Genomic DNA, 23,966 nt, shown 5'->3' on the forward strand with positions numbered 1-23,966 from the left:
GAGTCCACACCGCTAGACCCGGGCCCAGACGTCCACACCGCTAGATCCGGGCCCAGACGTCCACACCCCTAGACCCGGGCCCAGGAGTCCACACCCCTAGACCCGGGCCCAGATGTCCACACCCCTAGACCCGGGCCCAGGAGTCCACACCGCTAGATTTGGGCCCAGGAGTCCACACCGCTAGATCCGGGCCCAGGAGTCCACACCGCTAGATCCGGGCCCAGATGTCCACACCGCTAGACCCGGGCCCAGACGTCCACGCACCTAGACCCGGGCCCAGGAGTCTACACCGCTAGACCCGGGCCCAGACGTCCACACCGCTAGACCCGGGCCCAGACTCCATGCACCTAGACCCAGGCCCAGGAGTCCACACCGCTAGACCCGGGCCCAGACGTCTATACCCCTAGACCTGGGCCCAGATGTCCACACCGCTAGACCTGGGCCCAGGCGTCCACACCCCCAGACCTGGGCTCAGGTGTCTGCGCCCCCCGAGACCTGGGTTCAGGCGTCCACATGGCTCACCTGGCCGGTAACCACAGCCTTCGCATCACGCTGCTGCCCCTACCTGGTCTTCAGTCTGGTCTCACACAGCAGACTTATGATCCTGTGACAAAGCCAGCCAGGCCACCTCCTGCTCAGAGCGTCCTGCCTCTGAGCGCCGGCCAGGTCTTCACAGAACTACACGATCCTGGAAACGAACGACAAGGCCTGGCTTCCCCTCAGGGCTCTGAACTCATCTTCAATGACTCCCTCATCGCTCTCTAGCTTGCTGTGGCTTCCTTGGTGTTTCTGGAACATTCCAGGTCTGTCCCTACGTCAGGGTCTTGACCCTTGACGGCTGCTGCTTTTTCCCCCTGGGATTTTCTTCCCCAGATACCTCCATGGGTCAATCTCCTTCTTCTTCTTCTGGCGCGGGCCCGATGTCTTCCTCTCCTCGAGCCCTGCCTTTCCCCTCGACACCCCCTGGCATTTTCTACCCTTCCCCCACACCACCTCAGAGTACGGATTCTCCTCCTGAATCCTCTGTAGGACTTGTCTATGTTCCGTGTCCCTCAGAAAAGACATAAAACTCCACGAAGGCAAGACTTTTATCTGCTCACATTCAAGATCAAGACCTCGCGTTGAACAGGCTGACGAGAAAACAATTATCAATCAGTCAGTTAAGTTTTACGTGACTTTAATTAACAGGGAGGGCTGAAGTGGAGGATGTGGCCTGCCGTACACCTACAACCTTGACCCCGAAGTCCTTCCCACCCCCTGCAGGGCCGTCTCTAGGAAGCCAAGTCACTGGGAAGCAGGGACGAGAACGGGCATGCAGGATGCAGGATGCAGGATGCAGGTACCCAGTACCCAGTACGCAGGGCTGCTTCTCCAGCCCAACCTCTCCTCTCTGTTCCCCTGTCCAGACCCACATTTCCTGCAGAAAGTCAAAGGGACAAAGGGAGCCCAGGGCCTCCTGGGGATGGAGGTCTGTCCCCTCAGTGACATGTGAAGAGTAGGAGAGGAGGTATGTGCCCTGTTCCCGGGGATGGGCCCATCCCTCAGTGACACATGAAGAGTAGGAGAGAGGGCGTTTCATGTTCTGAGCGGTGGAGCTCCGTGCCCTCACTGACACGTAAAGAGCAGGAGAGGAGGTATATGCCCTGTTCCCGGGGATGGGCCCATCCCCTCAGTGACACATGAAGAGCAGAAGAGGAGTCTGCCCCCACCCCAACTGTTGTTACTTCACGCTCACTCACCCCCTGTAGGTTACAGCGGTGAGGAGCGATCTCAGGCAGGGCCCCCAAAATTAGAGGAGGGCCGTGAGCACTCTCAGCTCTGCTCCCAGAATCAGACTTGGGCACCCCCCCCTCAGGGGGTGGTGAAGACAGGGAGAAAGGGGCTGGGAGCTGGATGTGCGCCCCGGACAGAGGCCATCCGCACACCCTGGACAGCGGGCAGCTCACCAGAAGCCGGCTAACGGGGTCAGAGGTAACACAAACGTGAGAGCGCCGACTCCACGTGAACATGTACAGAGCAGGCGAGGACATCAGCCCAGCATCCTCCCGCTGTGGACTGTGGTCTAACAGACGTCAGTTCACGGTGTGGGAAAGGTCTCACGGTTAATATGCTAAAGCTGGTTCCTCAGGCAGATAAAGGTGGTGGTCCTTTAGGATAAACTGTACATTAGTCCGTCATGCTGGAAACCAGAAGTATGTTTGTTTTATTAGTAACAAGAGAAACCCAGGGCGTGTCCCCCAAGTGGCACTGCGCCGTTTCCAGGCATTGTGGGAGAGGCATGTGGACTAGGACTAGAGGAACTATTTCTAATTATAATTGTTCAGAGAGCCGGCCGGAGGCAAACAACATCGCATGCTGTTTTGCTCCTGTAAAATCTCATTATTAAAAATAATTATTAATAATAAATAATATTATTAACTTAATAAAAATTACTAAAGCTGCTGGGAGCAGTGAACTGCACTGGGAAGAGACTCAGAGAAAGAGAAAGGCTCTGAAGAGTCCCCTCCTCTAGGTACTGAGTGAAGGGAGGGCCGGTGTTCCCTGTGTCCCGTGTGGGGCAGGCGCTTAGGTGAGACACATGCCTCTTAGAGCTCGTTCACCTCTGTGGTTCATAATCAAGTCTGGATTAATTTAAAAGAGTGAGAATTACGGAAAACACTTCACTGGACTAGTGTGGAACCTGTAGTCAGAGCAAGAAGCAGTGCTTTGCACAGAGCCGGGGACGCGGCGTGGTTCACGACCAGGAGGGGTGCGCGTCAGGCAGAGCCGGGGACGCGGCGTGGTTCACGACCAGGAGGGGTGCGCGTCAGGGTTGTTTGAATCCTCTCACCACTGCTGACTCAGTCTGTATGCTGAGCACATAGTGGAGAAGCCGGACTGTGATGAGAACGAGGCGTCAGGACTGGAGGGAGATTCCTCAGCTTTATGCAGACAACACGTCCCTGCTTACAGACAGTGAAGAGGCCTTGAAGCTCTTACTGCGGAAGGTCAGCCTAGAGCCTTCAATAATGGGCTACATCTCAACATCAGGACGATAGAAATCCGCACCCCTGGACAGAGAGGCAAAATCATGACGTGGAGGAAAGACTGAGGTGTCCACCGGTTCATCTTACCTGGATCCACAAGCAACACCCACGGAAACAAGAGTCAAGAACTAAAACATTACAATGGGCAAATGTGCTGTCAAGGACTTTTTGAAGCGCTCAAGAGTAAGTGTGTCCTTTTGAAGCCCAAGAAGCACCTGATGCAGGTCACGATACTGCCAACCACCTCCTACGTCCATGACAGCTGGGTGATGAAAAACTAACTTCTGCAGTGAGATGATGTTGTTGTTAGGTGTTGTCGAGTCTCGTATGACCCACAGCGACACTATGAACAACAGATCTGAACCCAGTCCTGTCCTGGGCCATCCTCACATTTCCTGACACACTAGAGCCCACTGCAGCCGCCAGCGTATCAATCCACCCGGTCAAGAGCCTTCCTCTCCTTCACCGACCCTCTACCCTTCCGAGCCCCATGTCCCTCTCCAAGGATTAGTCCCTCCCAGCAATATGCCCTAAGCTTGTGAGGGAAAGCCTCATCATCGTCGACTCCAAAGAACACCCTGGCTGCACCCTCTTTAAGACCAATTTGTCTGTTCTCCTGGCTGCCCACGGGATGTTCAGTGCTCTTCTCCAACACTACCTCGTGGTAATTGGTTTAAACATAGCAACAACCGTGAGGAGGCACAGGACCGTGCAGGGCTTCGCTCTGCGATACCCTGGGTGGTGGTCTCTGTATGCTGTCATTTATTATGCATCAGAACAGCAGTCATCTGAAGAGAGCAGGGAAACACTGCACGGCTCAAAATCAGTAAAGGTGCACATCAGGGATGCAGCCTGGCGCCATCACTTTTCAACTTATATGAGGAACAGATATAGGAAGAAAACGGCATCAGGATTGGAGGAAGACTCATCAGCAACTGCACTGTGCTTGTGAAATCGCGGAGGACCTGAAGCATTTGCAACAGAAGGTCAAGAACTGCAGTCTCCAATACAGATGGAAGCTCAACATCAAGGAAACAAAGGTTCTCAGCACTAGGCCAACTGGCAGCATCATGACAGATGGAGAAGGGATTGAGACTGATAACAATTTCAGCTTGCTCAGTTCCACAATTAATATTCTTGGCATCAGCAGTCAGGAAAGCAAAAGATGGATTGCACTGGATGAATATGCTATCAGGGTCCTTTCCAAAGCGCTTAAGAGCAATGATGCCTAGAGACTAAGGTGCACCTGATCTAGGCCATGGTCTTTGCAATTACTTTTTATGTATCAGAGAGCTCGACAATAACTAAGGATGACAGAAGAATTGATAGCTTTGAGTTATGGTGCTGGAGAAGAGTACTGAACATACTATAGACTGCCAAGAGAACAAAACGTCTACCCTGGAGAGGGTGAAATCAAGCTGCTCCTTGGAGACAATGATTTCGAAGCTCTATCTCACATACTTTGGGCACGTTGCAAGGACGGAGCAGTCCTTGGAGAAGGACATCATGCTTGATGGAAGGACAGTACAGCAGAGGAAGACCCTGGATGAGATGGACTGACACAGTAACTGAGGTAATGGGGAAAGAGTGTTGCAGACAGGGAGACTGACTTAAAATAGGGCAGGGTGCAGGACTCTTGTACAGAGGGTTGCTGTAAGTCGTAAGCGACTCGATGGCACACAACAATAACAACAACATTTTCATGAATGGCTTTCACCTAATTGTGTTTGTTCCTGACCCATGGAAACCCCTAGTGCATGGCAGTGGACTCTAAACCAAAACCCATGGGACTTGTGATGAAATACTCTGTTTCTGCTTTTCTTTTAGCCAGTAAACAGTGGAAAACCATTCTTTTTGTTCATATAAGCGTATATGAACAAGGCTTAGTGGGCCTGATCCTTGGTCTCGAGAAGAGACCGGCTTCTGCGGGTAACAGCTTTCTCAGGGTCACAGTCAGTGAGGGGAGGAGGGAGTTGGAACTAACCCCAAACCCAGCGCAGATGGGTCGATCCCAAGCCCTGGAGACTCTCCGTCGGCTGAGACTATGTCTAAAGAGGAAGAGCCCGCCCATCTCTCTCCCTCAGAGCAGCTGGGGGGCTCAGACTAAACAGACCCCACAGCACCCCCTTTCCAGTGCCTTATCAAGGTGCAGCAAGTGAACAGAAACAGAGCTTCCTAAAGACGGTCTCCGCTGCCAGACACCTGGCCGGGCCACGGGGCACTGAAGCAACGAGCTGGGAACTGAGAGGCTTTGGAAGTTGTGTAAAATCTTCCAAAATCACTGCAGTGACCTGCTTCCTACGGTGGCTCAAATCATGCGTATTTGGGAAAGAAAATTCACACTGCCCTCTAGTGCCACATAACAACGTTAACAGAAAACGCAAAATAAGGCTTTCTTTGTATGTGCGCTCTGATAAGTATTTCAGCATTTTCCAAAGAGATAAAAAAAAAGCACATTTCAAAGAAGAAAGCCGCCTATATTAAGTGTAGGTAGACAATAGGTCAAGGGCTATTTAAAGAATCACCTGGAGAGTATGTTGCTGCTGTTGTTGTTGTTGTGTACCACAGAGTCAGAACCGACCCAGGGTTGGAAATCCAGTGGGTTTTCAGAGGCAGCTAATCGCCCGGGAAGGGACTGTCCATCCTTCTCTGTGGAGCAGCTGGTGGCCGTCACATACTATGACAAAGTTTAAAAATAACTCCGAACCACTCAACCAAAAATACCACACAGGTTTTCTTTCATATTCTGTGTGTGAAAGGAAGGTTTAGGAAGCGCAGACACCCCACGTTTTATACGTGTTGTGTTAGGTGCTATCGAGTCGCGTCTGACTCACAGCAACCCAATGAACGCCGGATCTGAAGGCTGCCTGGTCCTGTGCTGTCCTCACTGTCTGACACACCCAGGCCCGTTCCTGCGGTCACTGTACTTGTCCACCCTGGGGGTCTTCCTCCTCCTCCTCTAACCCTCTACCTTTCCAAGCATGATGTCCTTTTGCAAAGTACAGCCTCTCCCAACAACACACCCAAAGTCTGCTAGACGAAGTGTCACCGTTCTTGCCTCCAAGAAGAACCATGGCTGGACTTGCAAGGTTTATTTTGCTCCTTTGACGGTCCCTGGTACCGGCAGGACTCTTTGCCAGGACCACAATTCAAAGGTATCAGTTCCTCGTTGGTTCCTCTTAGTCATGGTCCAACCTTCACACGCACGTAAAGCGTGGAAGACATTACAGCTCGGGCCAGGCGCATCTTCAGTCTAGAAAGGACTTTCTTACTCGTTAGCACTCTCAGGAAGTCCACGGCAGCAGGTCTGCCCAGTGCTGGAGTTTCTGGACTGCAAGTTCACGGACTGTGGATTCTTTCTCCACTCTATCCTGGTGCTTCCTGGTGGTAGTGACTGAGACTTACACCTTGTGCTCTAACTGTTGTTGTCAAGTGCTGTCCAGATGAGTCCAGCTCACAGTGATGCTATGAGCAGCAGGGCTAACCCCTGTCCTACGCTGTGCCATCCTTGTCATCTCTGACACACTCGAGCTCATTCCTGTAGCCTCTGTGTCAGCCCGCTTGGCTGAAGGTCCTCCTCTTCTTCGCTGACCGTCCACCTGCCTCTGAAGGTCATCCTCTCTTCACTGACCGTCCACCTTCCCAGCACGATGTCCTTTCCCAATGACTGGCTTGTCCTGACAAAATGCCCCGAGTGTGTGAGGTGGACCTTTACCCTCCTCGTCTCTAAGGTGCATCCTGCCTGGTCACACTTCCTCCAAGGCCCATCTGTTTGTTCTCTGCATCTACGGGACATTCAGTTCTCTTGTAATGATGTCACGTCACAGAGCAGCCCGAGCCTGCCCATTTCCCCCTCAGCACGTAAGGGGAGCCCGTATGTGGACCTGGCCCTGCGGCCAGCTGCCCGGCCAGGAAGTGACGAGCTGCACTGCCACGCTCCTGTGCAGGACATTTGCTCAGAGGCTGGTCCAGAGAGCAGGCCAGGAGGCTCTACCAGCATACTGCATCTCCTGGAAAGAACCCCAGTAAGAATCTTCACTACAGGCAGCTGGGGATTCGAACTGCTGACCTTCTGTTAGCAGCTGAGTGCTTTCACCACCAGGGCTGGGTTACAGGGAGCTTCAAGGAGCCCAGCTCGGGGAGTCACAGCTATGTGAGACACAGCAACTGGCTTTCTGTCTGCACTTCTTCCCTGCGAATCAGCTCACAGGCTGCTGTGAGGATAAAATATTCCTGCGTGTTTCTCAGCCTCCAACGATGGAGCGAGCACTCGGGAGAGACAGACAGACAGATAGGGAGCCAAGGACATAAATGGTCTTCCTGAAGAGAAGCAGTCAAGTGAGACCAAAGACAAAGACAGCACTTCACAGCTGTTGTTGTTGTTCGGTGCCGTGGAGGTCAGCGTGACTCACAGCAGTCCTGTGAACGGCAGATCTGAACCCCGTCCTGTCCTCACCATCTCCGACACACTGGAGCCCACTGCTGCGGTCACTGGGTCAATCCATCTCGTTAAGCGTCTCCCTCGTTTAGCTGACGTCCCTCTCCAAGTAACAGCCTCTCCTCGCAACCTGCCCGAGTGTGTGAGAGGAAGCTTTACAGCCTTGGCTTCACGGAGCACCCTGGTTACCTGTCCTCCAGGACACACCTCTGTCTGGTCTCTTGACCGTCCATGGGATGTTCTGTGCTCTTCTCCAACATCATGGCTCAGAGGCACCAATTCTTCTTCTGTCATCCTTATTCACTGTCCAGCTCTCAGGTACCTGTCAAGAGCCTGAAAAGACCGTGACCTGAATATCAGGAGTACCTTAGTCCTTCACACGACAACACTGCTCCTAAGTAGTTTGGAGAGGTCTCTGACTGCAGACTTGGCCTGAATCAGGTGTACCTCAGTCCTTCACACGACAACACTGCTCCTAAGTAGTTTGGAGAGGTCTCTGACTGCAGACTTGGCCTGAACCAGGTGTACCTTAGTCCTTCAAATGACATCACTGCTCCTCCGTAGTTTGGAGAGGTCTCTGACTGCAGACTTTCCCAGTGCAATACATCTGCTCTCCTGTCTGCTGGTAGCCTGTGTACGGATTGTGGGTCCTAGTAAGATGAAGTTGACAGCTCTAATTCTCCATCTATCATGATGTTGCCTATTGATGGTGAGAAGTTTGTTTTCTTAATATCGAGATGTAATCCACGCTGAAGGGTCTAGTTTCTGAGGTACAGCAGTAAGTGTTTCAAGTCCTCTTTTCTTTCAGCAGGCAGGGTTGTGTCACCTGTATCACACAGGTTGTTGATGAGTCTTCCTCTAATTCTGATGCCACATTCCTCCTCCGAGCGTCCAGCTTCTCGAATACTTTGCTCAGTACACACATTGAGGAAGAAGGAGAAAGGACACACCTGCCACACACCTTCTTGATGCACACGGTTGGCTGGAGCTGGCTAACGGTAAAGAACGAGGCCAGACAAGCAGGGCACAGTGTCACGGAGTCAAAGGAACTGGACACTAAGAAGACCAGTCAGCAGGTGGCCCACGGGCAGAGCTGAGGCGGAGCAGAAGAGCTGAGGAGGTGCACTCAGGAGCGTTGACCAGGCCACCAGGCCCAAGAGCAAGGTGAGGCCAGAGCAGAGCGTCTCGACCTCAGCACAGGGAGAACGTGGACTGGTCACTCCCATGCTGGCAGCTGTCCTATGCCGGCTCCCGGACCTCTGCCCACTAGATCCCAGGAATACATGTCCCCAAGTCCTGACAAACAGAAAGGTCTTCTGACATTGCCAGAAGAACATCTCTGTGGGAAATGGCCCCTGCTTAGGACCACTGCGCTGGTCCTGGGCTCAAAGACCAGGAGGGCATCTCCTGCACCCGTGCATTCCCTTTAAAATGCTCCTCTGAGGCAAGAATGGAGAGACTGCATCTCACACAGCTCGGGCCTGTCATCAGGAGAGACCCGGACCTGGAAAAGGCCATCACACTGTGAAGGGGAGGGGGGGTCAAAGAAAGAGAGGAAGATCCTAACAAGACAACTGACACAGCGATGGTAACAACAGGGTCTGGCACAGCAGAGATTGTGTGGATGGGGCAGGAGGCAGGGAGCAGATCTGTGCGTGCGATGGGGACGGAGTGGAGGACAGCGTGTGTGGAGGGGAAGGGACATGTGTGAAGAGAAGGAATGGGGTGTGGGTGGGACCTGGTCTGAGGCTAGAGAAGGTGGCGGGCAGCCACATGCAGTGAGGCCACAGTGTGACCGTGGTGCTTGGCTCCTTCTCCACGGGCTGTTACTGGACACAGTCCTCTGTCAGTGACGGGCAGTGACATACCCAGTGGGTGTTCTCCAATGAAGCTATTGAGGGGAGACTGGAGCAGGCCACTACGAGGACTGAGTGACAGCCACGCCCGCTGTCAGAGTGGACTGAGACTCCCGCCAACCCCACAGGATAGAGCAGGGCTTCCCACAGTATCTCCAAGGACGTGAATCTTGCTGTCATGGTTTTCTCCCGCGGAGTAACTGGTGAGTTACACCACTCTCCTCCAGGTCAGCGAGAACTTCCACACCCCCAGGATGCCCCAAAACCCATCTCAGAGCAGCACTGCGGGGGCTCAGGTGGCGTGGTCTGGAGGGAGGTGTGCTGTGAACTCAACAGCAGAGCTTCTCGGTTCAAATCCACCAGCAGTGCTGCGGCAGACAGATGGGCAATCTCCTGCTGTTCAGCTCACAGCCTCCAAAGCCTCGAGGGCCCAAGGGGGGCCAGCTCCGACTCGGGGGCAATGAGCTGAGCTGGGCTGGCCGCCCTGTAGGACACAGCACAGTCAACACGCTGGGTTCCAAGGCCCGAAGCCTCTGAGCAAGTGGACGGCACCATCGTTTCCTCACAGCGCCAGTGGTGGACTCGAACAGCCAACCATCTGGTTAGCTGGCTAATGCTTAACCACTGAGCTACAAGAGTTCCTTCACATACCTGTGCAGCCAATGCCAAATGCTGGGAAAGATGAGAGGGAGTTAACGACCATCAGGCAGAAAAAGGCACTTTGGCAACAAAAGGGTGAGACACCAAACTGAGAAGATTCCGTAAACAGGAAGGCCCGAGCCACAGGCCAGCGAGCGAGACGTGGAGACCGTGGAGACGGCAGCCAGCACAGTGGGGACTGATCCCACCAGGCTCAGGGTGCCCCAGGGCAGCTCTCCTGCTCTCCACGCAGAGCTGTGCTGACCTCCACGTGACAGGAGGGAAGGACAGGACGGAACGGAGCACGTGAGCAGACAGTGGACATGGAAACCGTGAGGAGGCGCAGAGCTCACGCCAACCTGCCTGGCAGCCCCTTCTGTTTTTAGCTGCCCTGCCATTGTCCAGCCCGTCTTCCCATCGTTGTTCTGCGGGGGTTAAGCAGAAAGTGGGGACAGCAGAAAGCTCCCAAGGGAAGCAGGATGGATGAGAACACAGAAGAGAAAGCGGTACCCACAGACGCTCACCTGCAGGCATTGATGTAGTCCTTCCTGTGCTCCAGAAGGAAGTCTCTCAGCTTGCCGATGTGGGAAATCTACAAAGAAGAGAACACAGGCGCGTCAGACACGCAGGACGGAGCGTCCACACGCATGTTATCCCACATACACCCTCAGTAGGCCCTCCAGACACACAGGACGGAGAGTCCACATACACACTGTTGTCCTCTGTACACCAAGTCCGAACTGACCCTCCAGACACACAGGCACAGAGCATCCACACGCATGTTATCCCACATACACCCTCGGCAGGCCCTCCAGACACACAGGACGGAGTGTCCACACCCCTGTTATCCCACATACACCCTCGGCGGACCCTCCAGACATGCAGGCACGGGGCGTCCACATGCACACTGTTGTCCTCTGTACACCAAGTCCGAACTGACCCTCCAGATACACAGGCACGGAGCGTCCACACACGTTATCCCACATTACACCCTCGGTGGACTCTCCGGACACGCAGGACGGAGCATCCTCATGCACGCTGTTGTCCTCTGTACATCGAGTCTGAACTGACCCTCGGCAGACCCTCCAGGGGTTTTCAGAGGCTGTAAATCACAAATGGGGCCCTCAAGCCAGAGGGTTTGAACGGCGGCATGACTTTGGGGCTGGCTAACAGCTTCTCACCACCAAGCCACAAGTGCTGCCTGGTGAACTTTAAATGAATATACAACCGAATGTGGGTTGCACAAAGATCCAGACAGGGCAAACTGGCCAAGCTCAGGAATTACTGAACAGTATCACCAATATCATATGCAAGCAGATTCCGCTGAAGAAAATAAGAAAAAAATGACTGGGATAGTACATCAACAGAACTACAGAAATAAGAGCTGGGTTCAGAAGAGGCCGTGGCACTAGGGACATCAAAGCCAATGTCAGAGGGATCTTGACTGAAAGTAGAAAACCAGAGGAATGTAATTCTGTGTTTCATTGACTATGCAAAGGCGTCTGACGGTGTGGATCACAACAAACTGTGGCTGACCCTGAGAAGAATGGGAATCCAGAACACTGGATTGTGCTCATGCAAAACCTACACCTGGATCAGGAAGCACTTTTAAGAACAGAGCAAAGAAACACTGCATGATCAAAATCAGGAAAGGAGTGCGTCCTGTCTCCATACCTTTTCAATCTATACGCAGAACAGATCATTCGGGAGGCTGGACTTTATGAGGAGGAACGTGGCATCAGGATTGGAGGAAGACTCAACAACAGCCCGCATTAAGAAGATGACAAAACCTTGCTTGCTGAAACTAAGAAGGACCTGGGGCACTGGCTGCAGAAGGTCAAAGACTGTGGCCTTCAACATGGATTGAAGCTCAAAGATTCTCACCACTGGGCCAACTGGCAGCATCATGATAGATGGAGAAGGGGTTGAGGTTGTTTACAGTCTTAGCTTGCTTGGCTCCACAATCAACACTCTTGGCACCAGCAGTCAGGAAATAAAAAATTGCATTGGGACAATCTGCCGTTCGGTACCTCTCCTGAAGACTAAGATATGCCTGATCCAGGCCATGGTTTTTACAACTGGTTGCTATGATCAGAGAGCTGGACAACGACTAAAGACGACAGAAGAAATTGATGTCCTTGAGCTGTGGTGCTGGAGAAGAATATTGAACAGACCATGGAATGCCAAGAGAACTAAACAGGTCTGTCCTAAAGAGGGTGAAGCCAAGTTTCTCCTCAGAGGCAAGGATTTTGAAACTCCGTCTCACATACTTTGGGCATATTGCCAGGAGGGACTAGTCCTTAAAGAAGGGCATCATGCTTGGAAGGATGGAGTGACAGCTGAGAGAGGAAGACTCTGGAGGACGTGGACTGACACAGTCACTGGGGTAGTGGGGGTAGGTGTGTCAGAGCCAGTGAGATGGCTCAGGACAGGGCAGGGTTCAGAGCTATTGTGGACAGGGTCACTATGAGTAGAACTGACTCGAGAGGACAGAACAGTAGTCTCTAGGTCGGTGGATGACTTGGCAAATGACACTCCAAATCCCTGTGTCTTACTTCTTATTGGCAGTTCCTTCTAACTGTGTGACCGACAATGTTCTCAAAGGAGCCCTAGTGATACAGGAGATAAAGTATTAGGTTGTTAGCTGAAAGGTTGACAGATCAAATCCACCAGCTTCTCTGCAGGAGAGAGATGAGAGAGTCTTCTCCAGTGAAGACCAACCACCTTGGAATCTGCAGGAGAGCTGCCCTGACTCAACAGAAATGCTATGGCGGTGGGTTTAGGTGCGGGCTGGTGATGGCTTACGAAGAGTCACCTGAGCCCTCTTTCAGCCGCCCCTGACAAGGTGAGCCCAGGCTTGTGTACCCTTCACTTGGAAGTTGAAGAATGGCTGTCTACCGCCCACTCGGCATGCAATTACACGACATCAGGTCCTGTGCACCGACTTAACGTCCTGCTTCTCTGTGGAAGGGTTAGGAACTCAGCCAGGAGGGGCCACGCCGCTGTCCCAGAGTTCTGAGCCAGTCAATGCAGACCTGGGGATGGTGTGTGCACTCACGCACCATATTAACAAAGCACCACCACGCAGGGCCCTGGAGTGTCCTGTGACACTCAGCTTTCCAAGGCTGCAAAGCTTTACAGGAGGAGACGGCCATCTTTCTCCCACAATATGGCTGCTGGATTTGAACCACCGACCTTATGGTTAACAGGCTGTACCCACCCTCCTGCCGCGAGCAGCCACCAGGTCTCCTTGGCTGTACATCCAGCATGGCCCTTACCACAGACGGCACAGTCAGGGTGGTCTGGAGACAGGTCGGGGCACTCTGTTGGACTCCGCACACAGGCTAGCCTGGGCCACGAGCAGCTCCGGGACCCCACCAGCCATGTGCAGAGCACGAGCACCGGCCGCAGGCCTGACCGCTCCCCACTGCGGACACCCCGGGTCCAGCCAGCTCCGGCTGTGGGTGGATGTGGCCCCTGCCAGCACTGAGTCCTGGTGACGCCGCAGCACCTGGTCCCCGTGCAGCTCCCCCAGACGGAGCTCTGGGAGCACGGAGAGCCGCGACAGGCAGATGAATGGCCACTCTCTGGTCCACGTCTCCGTCACCTGAGTGCACCGTGCGGAACGGCAGAGGCAGAAAACAGAACTGGGGGTGCTAACCAGGGGGCCTCAAACAGGCACGCACCCTGGCACCTAAGACAATCACAGGCTGCTGCTCTGATGCCCCACAGGCTGGACGAGAGCTGCCCCCTCAGGTTTCCAAGACTGTGGTCATCTCTTTCCATGGAATCTCCCCTGGAGCTGGTGGGGGTTCAACTGCAGCCCAGTGACTAACCGCTGCCCACCCCGCCAGGTCCCCAACGGCATCACAGGGTGCTCTAGTGTGGAAGATGGCACAAGGACCTGTACAACGTGTCACCGGAAGATTCCATCCAGCGTGGCTGGCTTTGAAGGTGGAAGAAGAAACGGAAAGGCAGGAGAGCAGTCCCCCTGTTCCCCACAGCACCCCAGCTTCAGCACACAGCCCTGCCCGCACCTGGCTGTTAGTGCAGAGACTTATTTCCAATGTCTGAACAAGCAAGTTCTGGTTCAGAGGTGTGAACGCTCACTGTAGCCGAGTGGTGCCCCTGGCGACCGTCCAGTGGGTTCTGAGGCTGTAAGAGCAAAGGGAGGAGACGCCCACCCTTCTCCCAGGAGAGCCGGGTAAGTCACACACTGAGTCACCAGGGCTCCTCAGAGGAGAACGCACGTGTGCTGTTTTTAAGCCACTAATGTTATAAGACTCATCAACTTGCATTACACACAGGACACAGGTGTGCTTACTCAAAGAGAGGAGAACTTGAAATACTTGCTGCAGGAGGTCAAAGACTGCGGCCTTCAAGGAGGATTATCTCAATATCAAGAACACAAAAATCCTCACCCCTCAGCCAATCGACCACATCATGAATGATGGAGAAGAGAGAGAAACTGTCAGTTATTTCATCTGATTTGAATCCACAATCAACAACCTCGGCATCAGCAGTCAGGAAATGAAAAGACACGTAGCACTGGGAAAGTCTGCAGTGCAAAGTACTGAAGAGCAAGGATGTCAGTTTAAAGACTAAGGTACGCTGGACCCAAGCCACGGCCTTTTCAATTACTTGCTATGTTTCTGAGGGTTGGACAGTGAATAAGGACAACAGAAGAACAACTGATGCCTTTGAGCCGTGGTGCTGGAGCAGAGTACTCAGGGTCCCACGGACTGCCCAGAGAACAAGCCTTGGACAGGCCGTGGCCCAGCTGCTCCTTAGAGGAAAGGGTGGGGAAACCTGGTCTTGCATATTCAGAGCATGTTGTTAGGAGCGGCCAGTCCTTGGGAAGGGACATCACACTTGGAAAAATGGAGGTTCAGTGAAAGAGGGGAAGACCCTCAATGAGGTGGATTGACACAGTGACTGCAGCAACGGGTTCTAGTGTGGCAGAGACGGTCAGGACAGCTCAGGGTAGGACAGGGTTCAGATCGCTGTGAGTGTGGTCGACTCAATGGCACCTAACAACTAAAAGAAGGTGACAATTTATCCCAACAGCCATGGGAAACTTGTATGCCTCATTCAGGGACGCAGCTGCCGTGACAGTTCTGAGGGACCCCTTCAGTTCTCTGTGCCCGTGACAACTAAAGAAAGGCCAACAGGTGTCCAGCGCGCTGGGTAGGGCTGCTGCCCACCTGCCCTCACCCCGCATTCTTTGGCCTGTGCTGTCTCCCAGGGTGGATGGGGTGTTGGCGACTGCCGGGGACAAGTGGCCTCACCAACCCAGAACCAAGCCCAGTGGTGTCAGCTGACTTTGGGTCACTGACCGGGGGAACAGAGCAGAACCCCACTGGCCTCCCGACCTGGAGAACCTTCACAGAGGCAGCCGGCCTCGTCTTTCTCCAGTGGGGCAGCTGGTGGGTTTGAACAGCCAACTCTCACCCCACTGCACCACAGGGCTCCTCCCAGAAGGCCTTCTGGGCTCAAAGACAAAGAAAGAAACACAGGAGGCAGCAGTCGGAGGGGAGCTGATGCGAGTCCTGTTTCATGTGGGCCCTGTAATGGCAAGCTTCTCTACCAGGGGTTCACTAACATGCGCGAGCCCAGTCGGGATGAAGTGCGGGTCTTCACAGGACGTGGTCATCGCTGGCTTAATAAGAAGATCCGTTTAAGTCAACAGTTCTAAGGAACCAGGGGGCAGCTCATCTCTTCCAGGGAGGAGCCGGGCCATTCCAACAGCCGACCACAAAGACTTGCCCTACCTAGATACCTGCTGTGTCCCCACCCCAACCCTCAAATGAAGCTCCAATTCCGTGACCCGCCAGCAGTTCTGAGGCTGCAAATCTTTACGTGAGGAGACTGTGCACCTTTCTCCTGAGGACTGAGTGGCGAGTGGAGTCAAACCACTAACCTCTTGGTCAGCAGTCCAACACATAGTGCACTGCGTCACCAGGGCTCATTTTCACATCCCCAGACCCAGAGCTGTCAAGTCACCTATGCGTCCCAGTGACCCTCTGTTGGGTTCCGAGGCTGTAAATCTCCATAGTGGAGACTGCCTGTCTTGGAGGGGCTGGTGGCTTCAAACCGCCCGTCATTCTCGCAGCTGTCCAGCATGTTACAGCCTCCGCCACCAGCGCTTCTAAGTGGTGAAGAGGGGAAGCGGTGTCTTTGAAATCAGAAGTTCTTGTGCACTAGTTGGGATCAAGACGGTATCAAAGGGCCCCTCACCCAGGCTGCACTCAGGGAGGGGAGGGAGAAGCCGGCTGTGCAGACACTCCTCCCTGAAAAAGCCATGAGGGGACTTCAAGGGTCAGCAGGGCCTGGAAAATCCACAGAGATGCAGCCAAACCCAGTGCAAGAGAAAACCACCCCCTGTGAGGTGGGCGAGCTCCCATCTGCCCGAGGAAAGTCTTTATAAGTCAGCACCGTGGTTTGACTCCACCAACACGCATCGTATTAGATGTGCCTCACAGAGATGACAGGTCTGGGAGAACAGACCATCTTAACTGCTAATATAAACTGCTGTCTAGTTGAACTGCAGCAGAAAAAGGAGGAGGAAAAGGGCACAGGATCTGTATGACGAGACTCCGTGCTGGGCGCTTTGCCTCACTGAATTCTTACAGCTACTCTGCGGAAAGGGATACAGATATTATTGTTTGTACGTGGAAACTGGGTGAGCCCTGGTGGTCAGGTGGCTGAGGAGTTGTGCTGTCAACCCAAAGGCAGGTGGTTTGAACCCACCAGCTGCTTCTTGGGAGGAAGCCAGGCACTCTCCTCTTGTGTGATTTCCAGCCTCTGAAAACCTGCTGGGTGAGGGGGGTTACCTGTGAGTTGGTTCTAACTCAATGGCAATTAAGTTGTTGTTTTGGGGGTTTGTTTGTTTAGTATGCAAAGCAAAGCAATGACAGAGCTGGGACAAGACCTCCTGCTCGTGTTCAACAAGCAGGGGTGTTAGGATGCTGCCCAGCGGTCCAGGGGGGAGGATTTTTGGATCCACAATCAATACATATGGTAACAGCAGTCAGGAGATCAGGAAACATACTGCACTGGGAAAGTCTAGTCGGAGACCTGTCCACATTACTGAGGAGCAAGGACGTCAGTCTGCAGACTAAGGTGTGTCTGATTCAGGCCATAGTCTCTTCAATCACTTGCTATGCATCTGAGAGCTGGACAATGAGTAAGGTTGACAGAAGAATTGATGCCCTTGAGTTGTGGTGCTGGAGAAGAGAACTGAATACCCATGGACCACCAAAACAACAGATACATCTTGGAGAAAGTGCAGCCAGAATGCTCATGGAGGCAGAGATAATAAGAAAGCGTCAAACAGGTTGTCAGGAGAGCCTACTCCTTGGAGAAGGACATCATGTGTGAACGGTGGAGGGCTGGCAAGAGAGGAAGACGCTCACCGAGATGGACTGATCCACCTGGGCACTCTCCCATGAGAGTCCTGCATGGGCGTGAGTGTGCATGGCATCCAACAATGACAGAGTATGGACATATTTTCCTATGAAGAGAGCGTGCTGGGAAAGGTGAGGGTCAGTGAGAGTGGAGGACGCTCAACTAGCTGGATTGACACAGTGACCACAGCCATGGACCGGGCCTGCGCCTGACGGTGAGGCCAAGCGAGGTTCAGGTCTGCTGCTCACAGGGTCACTGTGGGTCCTGACGTCACCCCACCGCAGCCTCACCGGCAGTAATACTGTGAAATCCAGGACTCGGTGTTCTCTAGTCTCATTCGGTGTAACTGTCTGCTCTGCATTGTTGGCCTCTGGGTGGGAGGAATGGTTAACCCGCTCAGCTGTCCACCCAGAAGAGCCCTGGAGCAAAGATGGAGTAGCCCTGGTGATGGAGCGGTCACTGAAGCGTACAGAGCACAGTCCCACTGTCTCCCCAACAGGGTGACATCCATGGGATCCCCAAAGGTTAGAATCACCTCGGAAGACGCTGGGGTGGATGTGGCGGGTTGTATCAGCTCTTCACTGGTTCAAAACCTCCCAGAAAAAGTCCTTCTCTTCAGAGATGTACACTAAGCAACTTACAAATGAAAGGTGTGGGGTGAGCTTCCAAAGGAGGGGGGCAGCATAAACAGCATTGTTCAGGAGCTGATCACTGCTGAAGGTAGGGAGGTGGGGAGAGGGAGAGGGAAGGAGGGAGGGAGGGAGGGAAGGAGACAGGGAAGGAGGGGATGCAGGGAGGGTGGGAGGGAGGCAGGGAGAGGCAGTGAGCCAGTACGCAATTCCTTACAAGACTCGGCCTTGGTGCTGATGCTTCCGCCATCATTCCAACCCTCAGTCAGACGGGGCCCAGAGACGCTTCTGGAAGAACCATCACAAGGGCCGCCCAAGGAGAGCCCCAAGTCCAGTTTAAACTCGTGTTGGTGGGTGACGGTGGTACGATGGTGGAACGACGTTCATGAAATGTCACCTGACTGGGGAGTTCAAGAAGTAAGTAAGGGGAGCTCTGGTGGCCTAGTGGCAAGGAGCTGCAACTACAATCCTAGAGGCGCACGGTTCGAATCCACCAGATGCTCTGCCGGGAAAGGAGGGACAATCTCCTCCTGTACCAGTCAGATCTGATTTGACAGTACACTCACACAAAAATAATAATTTAAAAAAAAAAAAAAGAAGTAAGTATCCAGCTTGGATGTGGAGGTCCGTCCCCTCGTGTTCCACACCAACCGAGGACCGATTCAATTCCACCTGTGGGCTACAGCTGGCCAGGAGAAATGTGGGGCCCTGAGGGATGACTATATACCAGAGCCCAGGGTGCCACTATAACGTCTGCTGTAGCATGGAGTTACCTACCAGAACATACCGAACTGGCACAGGGATCTGGTTCAAGGATGTGAAAACACCCCTATTGTGTTGGATGGCAACAAAGTGGACACTGGGGACGGGAAAGTGAAGGCAAAATCCATCGTTTTCCACCAAAAGAAGAACCTTCAGTCCTGTGATCCACCCCACAGCTTGCCAAAGGGACAGACAAATCTGTCCTCAACAGAGTGCCGTCAGGGTGCCCCACAGATCAAGGGGGTAACGCAGGCTCACATACCCTGGGCTTGCTGGTAAGAGGGGGTGTTGTTGCTGCTGGGTACTGCCGAGTACAACCCCCAGAGACCCCAGGAACAGCAGATCTGAGCCCTGTCCTGCGTCACCCTCACTCTGTCTGACATACTAAAGCTGTCACTGTGGACTCCAGCTGGTCGAGGGGCTTCCTCTCCTTCACTGTCCCTCCACCTCTCCAAGCACGATGTCCTTCTCCAAAGAACAGCCTCTCCTAGCAGCCTGCCCACAGGATGAGAGACAAAGCTTCGCCATCCTCCCCTCGAAGGAGCACTCTTCCCGCACCTTCTCTAAAGTAGATGTATTGGCTCTTCTGGCCGCCCGCGGGATATCCCATTCTCCAACACCACAGCTCAAAGACATCGATTCTTCTTCTGTCATCCTTGCTGTGTACCATCGAGACGGAACCGACCCAGAGCTGACCGTCCAGCGGGCTTTCAGAGGCAGTAATCACATGGGCAGGGTCTGCTCATCCTTCTTCCATGGAGCAGCTGGTGGATTTGAACTGCGTGCCTTCAGGACTGCAGTGTAGATTCTTAACACTAGGCCACAAGACAACGACACTGGGAGAGGCAGAGGGTCAGTGCAGGAGAGGAAGATAGACGGACACAGTGACTGTAACTACGGGCTTGAGCAAGGCCAAGGTCACGAGGAGGGTGCAGGGAAGGCGAGGCGTTGAGCTGTAGGTCAGAGACTCACGCTGAATTACAGCTGACTTGATGGGTCCTCACAAGAAGCCAGTCTGAAGTACTTTCTGAGATTCTGACCACAGTAGGTAAGAGATTAAATAGTATCATGCAGGCAAATGGGCTGCAAAAAAGGCAAATTCCTTTTTGGAATTCTAAAGAGCAAGGATGTCACTTTAAAGACTAAGTGGCAGTATTTTCCATTTCGTCATATGTATGTGAAAGCAGGGCAGGGAAGAAGGGTGACTACAGAAAAATCAACGGCTCTGAATTGTGGCGTCTGTGAAAAGCACTGACCATACATTTGTATTTAAAATGTGTATAGTTTTCTAGAGGAACTAACAAACTTGTCTTGGGAGAAACGTAACTGGAGTGCACCGTGGTGGTGAAGACAGCAAGACTTCATCGTACACCTTTCAGCACTGCTACTGAGAGGGACAAATGCAGGAGAAAGATGCTCTGCTTAGTAGAGTGGGAGGTGAGGGAAGAGGAAAAATATTTCAGATGAGATGCACTGACACCAAGTTCAAGGACAGGCTGACCGTGGGGATGGCACAGGACTGGGCAGTGCTCTGTTCCCCTGTGCACTGGGTGGCTCGGAGTGGGGACCTACCTGGCAGCACCTAACGAGAATTATTGAAAAGACTATGTTTAATGTAAGAGACCAGGTCTCTAGTGGTAAAATTAACCAGGTACCGAAGTCTGCGTCACATGTCTCTCTTGTGGGGTTTCTCATCAACTGGTACATTCATACAATTTCCCATCTTATTTTGTATATTGATTTTCTTTATGTTATCGCAGGAAAGCATGACTAACAGTTTTAGTTGTTCTAATGAAATAATCTTTTAAAATCTTTTAAGAACATTAAAAAACCCCAAACTTCTACCATTAAACAACGTTTCTCTAAAAAAAAAAACAAAAAAAAACCCCCAAACTTCTTTTTCATGTATAGTCTTCCAATAGCTACTTGGAGAGAAATGTGACAGAAGTTGGTGTGTCTGAGAAACTATCTGATAATAAAAAGGTTTCTAACTGTTTGTCTAACGGACCCTAAAAGCATGAAGACAAGGTTACGAAAACAGACGCTCCTCTCTGTAAATGTTGTCGCTGGGTGCAGTTGCGCTGACTCTGACTCATAGGGACCCCTCAAACAACAGCTCGGAACCCGTGGCAATTTCCTGTCACCCCCACAGTCCCGGCTGAGAAGTCACCCTCTCCTCCTGGTGCAGCCACTGGGACAATCTATCTCTTAGCGTCTCCCCCCTGCTCTGACCCTCCACCTTCCCAAGCAGGATGGTCCCTTTCAAAGGCCAGCTTGGACAGGCTCCAAGTGAAATAGTTAAGTGAAATTTAACTGGAGTGCCCATTCTCCACAATGTTATCCATAATTTAGTATGCTGCAGACAGTCATATGCCTTTGCAAAGTCAACAAAACACGTTTTCTGGTACGTTTTTCTGGTATTCTCTGCTGAGATTTGTATGACATCAGCAATGCTATCCCTCGTTTCACGGCCTCTTCTGAGTCAGTCCGAATTTCGTACAGTACTCACTCGATGGCACATAACAACAACTCTGTCCACAGACTGCTAATGGCCAGGAAGGTTTTACTCTATGTGACGTTAATGACTGTTCAATGACTTCTGTGACCATCTCCCAGCCTCCTAGGTGGTGAGATAACACACTTCTCTTTAAAGTCATCTACCCGTGGGATCTCTGTTACGGCAGCACGAGACCACTGAGACAGCCAGTGTGCCCTCAAGACTCCTCACACTCAATGGTCTTGTGTGCTGGGCAGTCAGAACTGACTCACTGCTGACCCTCCAGAGGGTTTTCAGAAGCTTTCTCCCATGGAGCGGCTGGTGGGTTCGAACAGCCTGCCTTTGGGTGGGCAGCACAGTTCCTTACCCACTTCACAGTCACTAAACTGCAGTAAAATAAACGCAAACCACCGGACACCTGTGACATACTAAATGTTCTCCACTAGGTGGCAGCGCAGCATCGCCACCACATCCTAGCTGGCCTCTCAAAACATGACTTTTTCCTGCGGGGCTTTCAACCTTTCTCGGTTCTTTTTCACTGAGCTGGAACCAAAGGATGAATAAAGGCTGCTAAGAGCAGGGTGAGGCTGAGCCGACCCTGCTGGGAAAGGTGACTGTCAGTGTGGCACGCCGCACAGCTGAGCGGGGCTGACCTGTGCTGTCCCTCACGGCTGCCCAGCACCTGTGTGTGTCACCCTCACGGCAGCCCACCAGGCACCTGCACATGTCACCCACGTGGCAGCCCAAGAGCTGCTGCTGCCTGGGGACTTGTGAACGACCCAAAACCCTGTAAGACAAGGGCTCATGGACTGCGTCCTTGGGAGAGGAGTCCCTGCCAGTGTCCTCTGCCGATGGGCAGCCCCTGGGGGACGATGACAGGGTTCTGTGTGCTGGCACTGAGGGTTGATCTGTATAATTTGCCTGGGCAGGAAGCAAGCCTTGTTCAGTATCAAAGGGTCCAGGGGGCTTCTAGCATGTTCTAAGAAGGCCCCGGGAACAGAGTGCCACTTCTTCCCTCACTCAGTGCACACAGCTCACTTCAGGTAACCATGAAGCCAAGGGTATGACCTGCACCCCACTGGGGAGGTGGTTGCAACCCCTGCAGCACACATGATATCCTGAGACCAGGTCCCCGACTTTAACTGGGGCTCATGGACTCACACCTGTTCCCTGTGGTCTGGGATGACAAAGCCACAGGTTGCACACTGTCACACCACAGAGAGGACTGGCTGAGTCCCTCTCCTGGAGAGGAGTTTGCTGTGTGGGTTGTGTTCACCACGCCAGCCAGCCTGGTCCAGCCAGGGGTGACCCAGTCAGCGGGTGGTCCAGCCAGCAGGTGGTCCAGCCAGCGGGTAGTCCAGCCAGCGGTGACCCAGCCAGCGGTGACCCAGCCAGAGGTGACCCAGCCAGAGGATAGTCTAGCCAGCAGTGGTCTAGCCAGCGTGGTCCAGCCAGCGGCAAGACCGCTAACGGCAGAACGCATGAAGTGTCTCTGCTGGTTTCTCTTCCTTTAAGCAGTTGTTTAACTAGCAAGTACTCTGAGCTGAGCCCAGGAGCCCAAATGTTAGTTAAATGTTCGGCTGTTAACCAAAAAGCCTTTGGATAAAATCTTCCAGATGCTCCTTGGGAGAGAGACGAGCTATCCTCCCTCCCCCTCAGGTATCTAACCTTGGAAGCCCCATGGAGGGCTACCAGGAGGAACCAAGTCAATCAGGCTTATGGACTGGTGGCACGGTAGGTGAAGAGCTGAGCTGCTGAGAGGCCAACAGTTCAAACCCACTAGGTGCTCAGTGGACAAGGCAGGGCAGTGTGTTTCTGGAAAGGTTTACAGGCTTCGAGTCCAACAGAGGAAGCCTCAACGGCTGGACGATGCAGCCTGTGGCGCAGTGGTTACATGAACTGGAAGGCCAGTGGTTTGAGTCCAGCAGCCACTCTGTGTGCTTTCATAAAGGTGGGGTTTACTCTCCCCGTGGAAGTGACTCAGAGCCAACCAGCCGGCAGGCTTTCCGAGGCAGTAAATGTCATGGGAGTTGACTGCCCATCTTTCTTCCACAGGATGGCTGGTGGATTTGAACTGCATACCTTTGTGTTGGCAGCACAACTCCTTACCACTAAGCCACCAGCACTTCTATGGGGCTGGACTATTTGGTCCTACATGGCTGAGATGCATTGGGGTTAACTGGACAGCAGCAGGCTTGGGGTTGGAACGGACTAGACAAGGAGCCTCGGTGGTGCAGTGGTTAAATGCTAGGCCGTCTGATGAGAAGGTTGGAAGTTTAAATACACCAGTTGGTCAGTTCTGGTCAAGGATTATAGCCTTCGAGGCCTGGTGGGGTCGTTCTATTCTGTCTTAGGGTTGGTATGGGTCAGAATCAATTTAACAGTGGTAGGTTCCATAGCAGGTCCTGCCTTCTAGATTATCAGCTTCCCCCAATCTCCACGGGACACCTTCAGTGAACTGAGGGCAGTGCCTATGTGGCAATGCGAGTCGTCTCTGGTCCTGGGGCTTCCCTGGTCCTCCCACTGTGGCCCTCCTGTATGCCCTCCCGCTGTGGTTCTCCCACAGTCTCTCCCACTATGGCCCTTCCTCAAGGCCTCCCACTGTTGTTTTCCCACAGGCCCTCCCGCAGGCCCTCCCACTGTGGTTCTCCCACAGTCTCTCCCACTATGGCCCTCCCGCAGGCCCTCCCACTGTGGTTCTCCCACAGTCTC

General features: G+C 53.1%; 1 protein-coding gene across 1 annotated transcript in view; it reads right to left on the reverse strand.

Annotated features, from left to right (window-relative positions):
* Positions 1-23,966, reverse strand: part of STX18 (syntaxin 18) — a 111,494-nt gene that overhangs the window by 28,570 nt on the left and 58,958 nt on the right. Inside the window, exon 2 of the mRNA XM_006893580.1 lies at positions 10,484-10,551. Within this exon, the coding sequence (XP_006893642.1) occupies positions 10,484-10,551 (68 nt within the window). The remainder of the gene's footprint in view (positions 1-10,483; positions 10,552-23,966) is intronic.

Source organism: Elephantulus edwardii, unplaced genomic scaffold, assembly GCF_000299155.1.
Source record: "Elephantulus edwardii isolate Elephantulus edwardi_28Jun2011 unplaced genomic scaffold, EleEdw1.0 scaffold00129, whole genome shotgun sequence".
In the NCBI taxonomy this organism is placed as follows: Eukaryota; Metazoa; Chordata; class Mammalia; order Macroscelidea; family Macroscelididae; genus Elephantulus; species Elephantulus edwardii.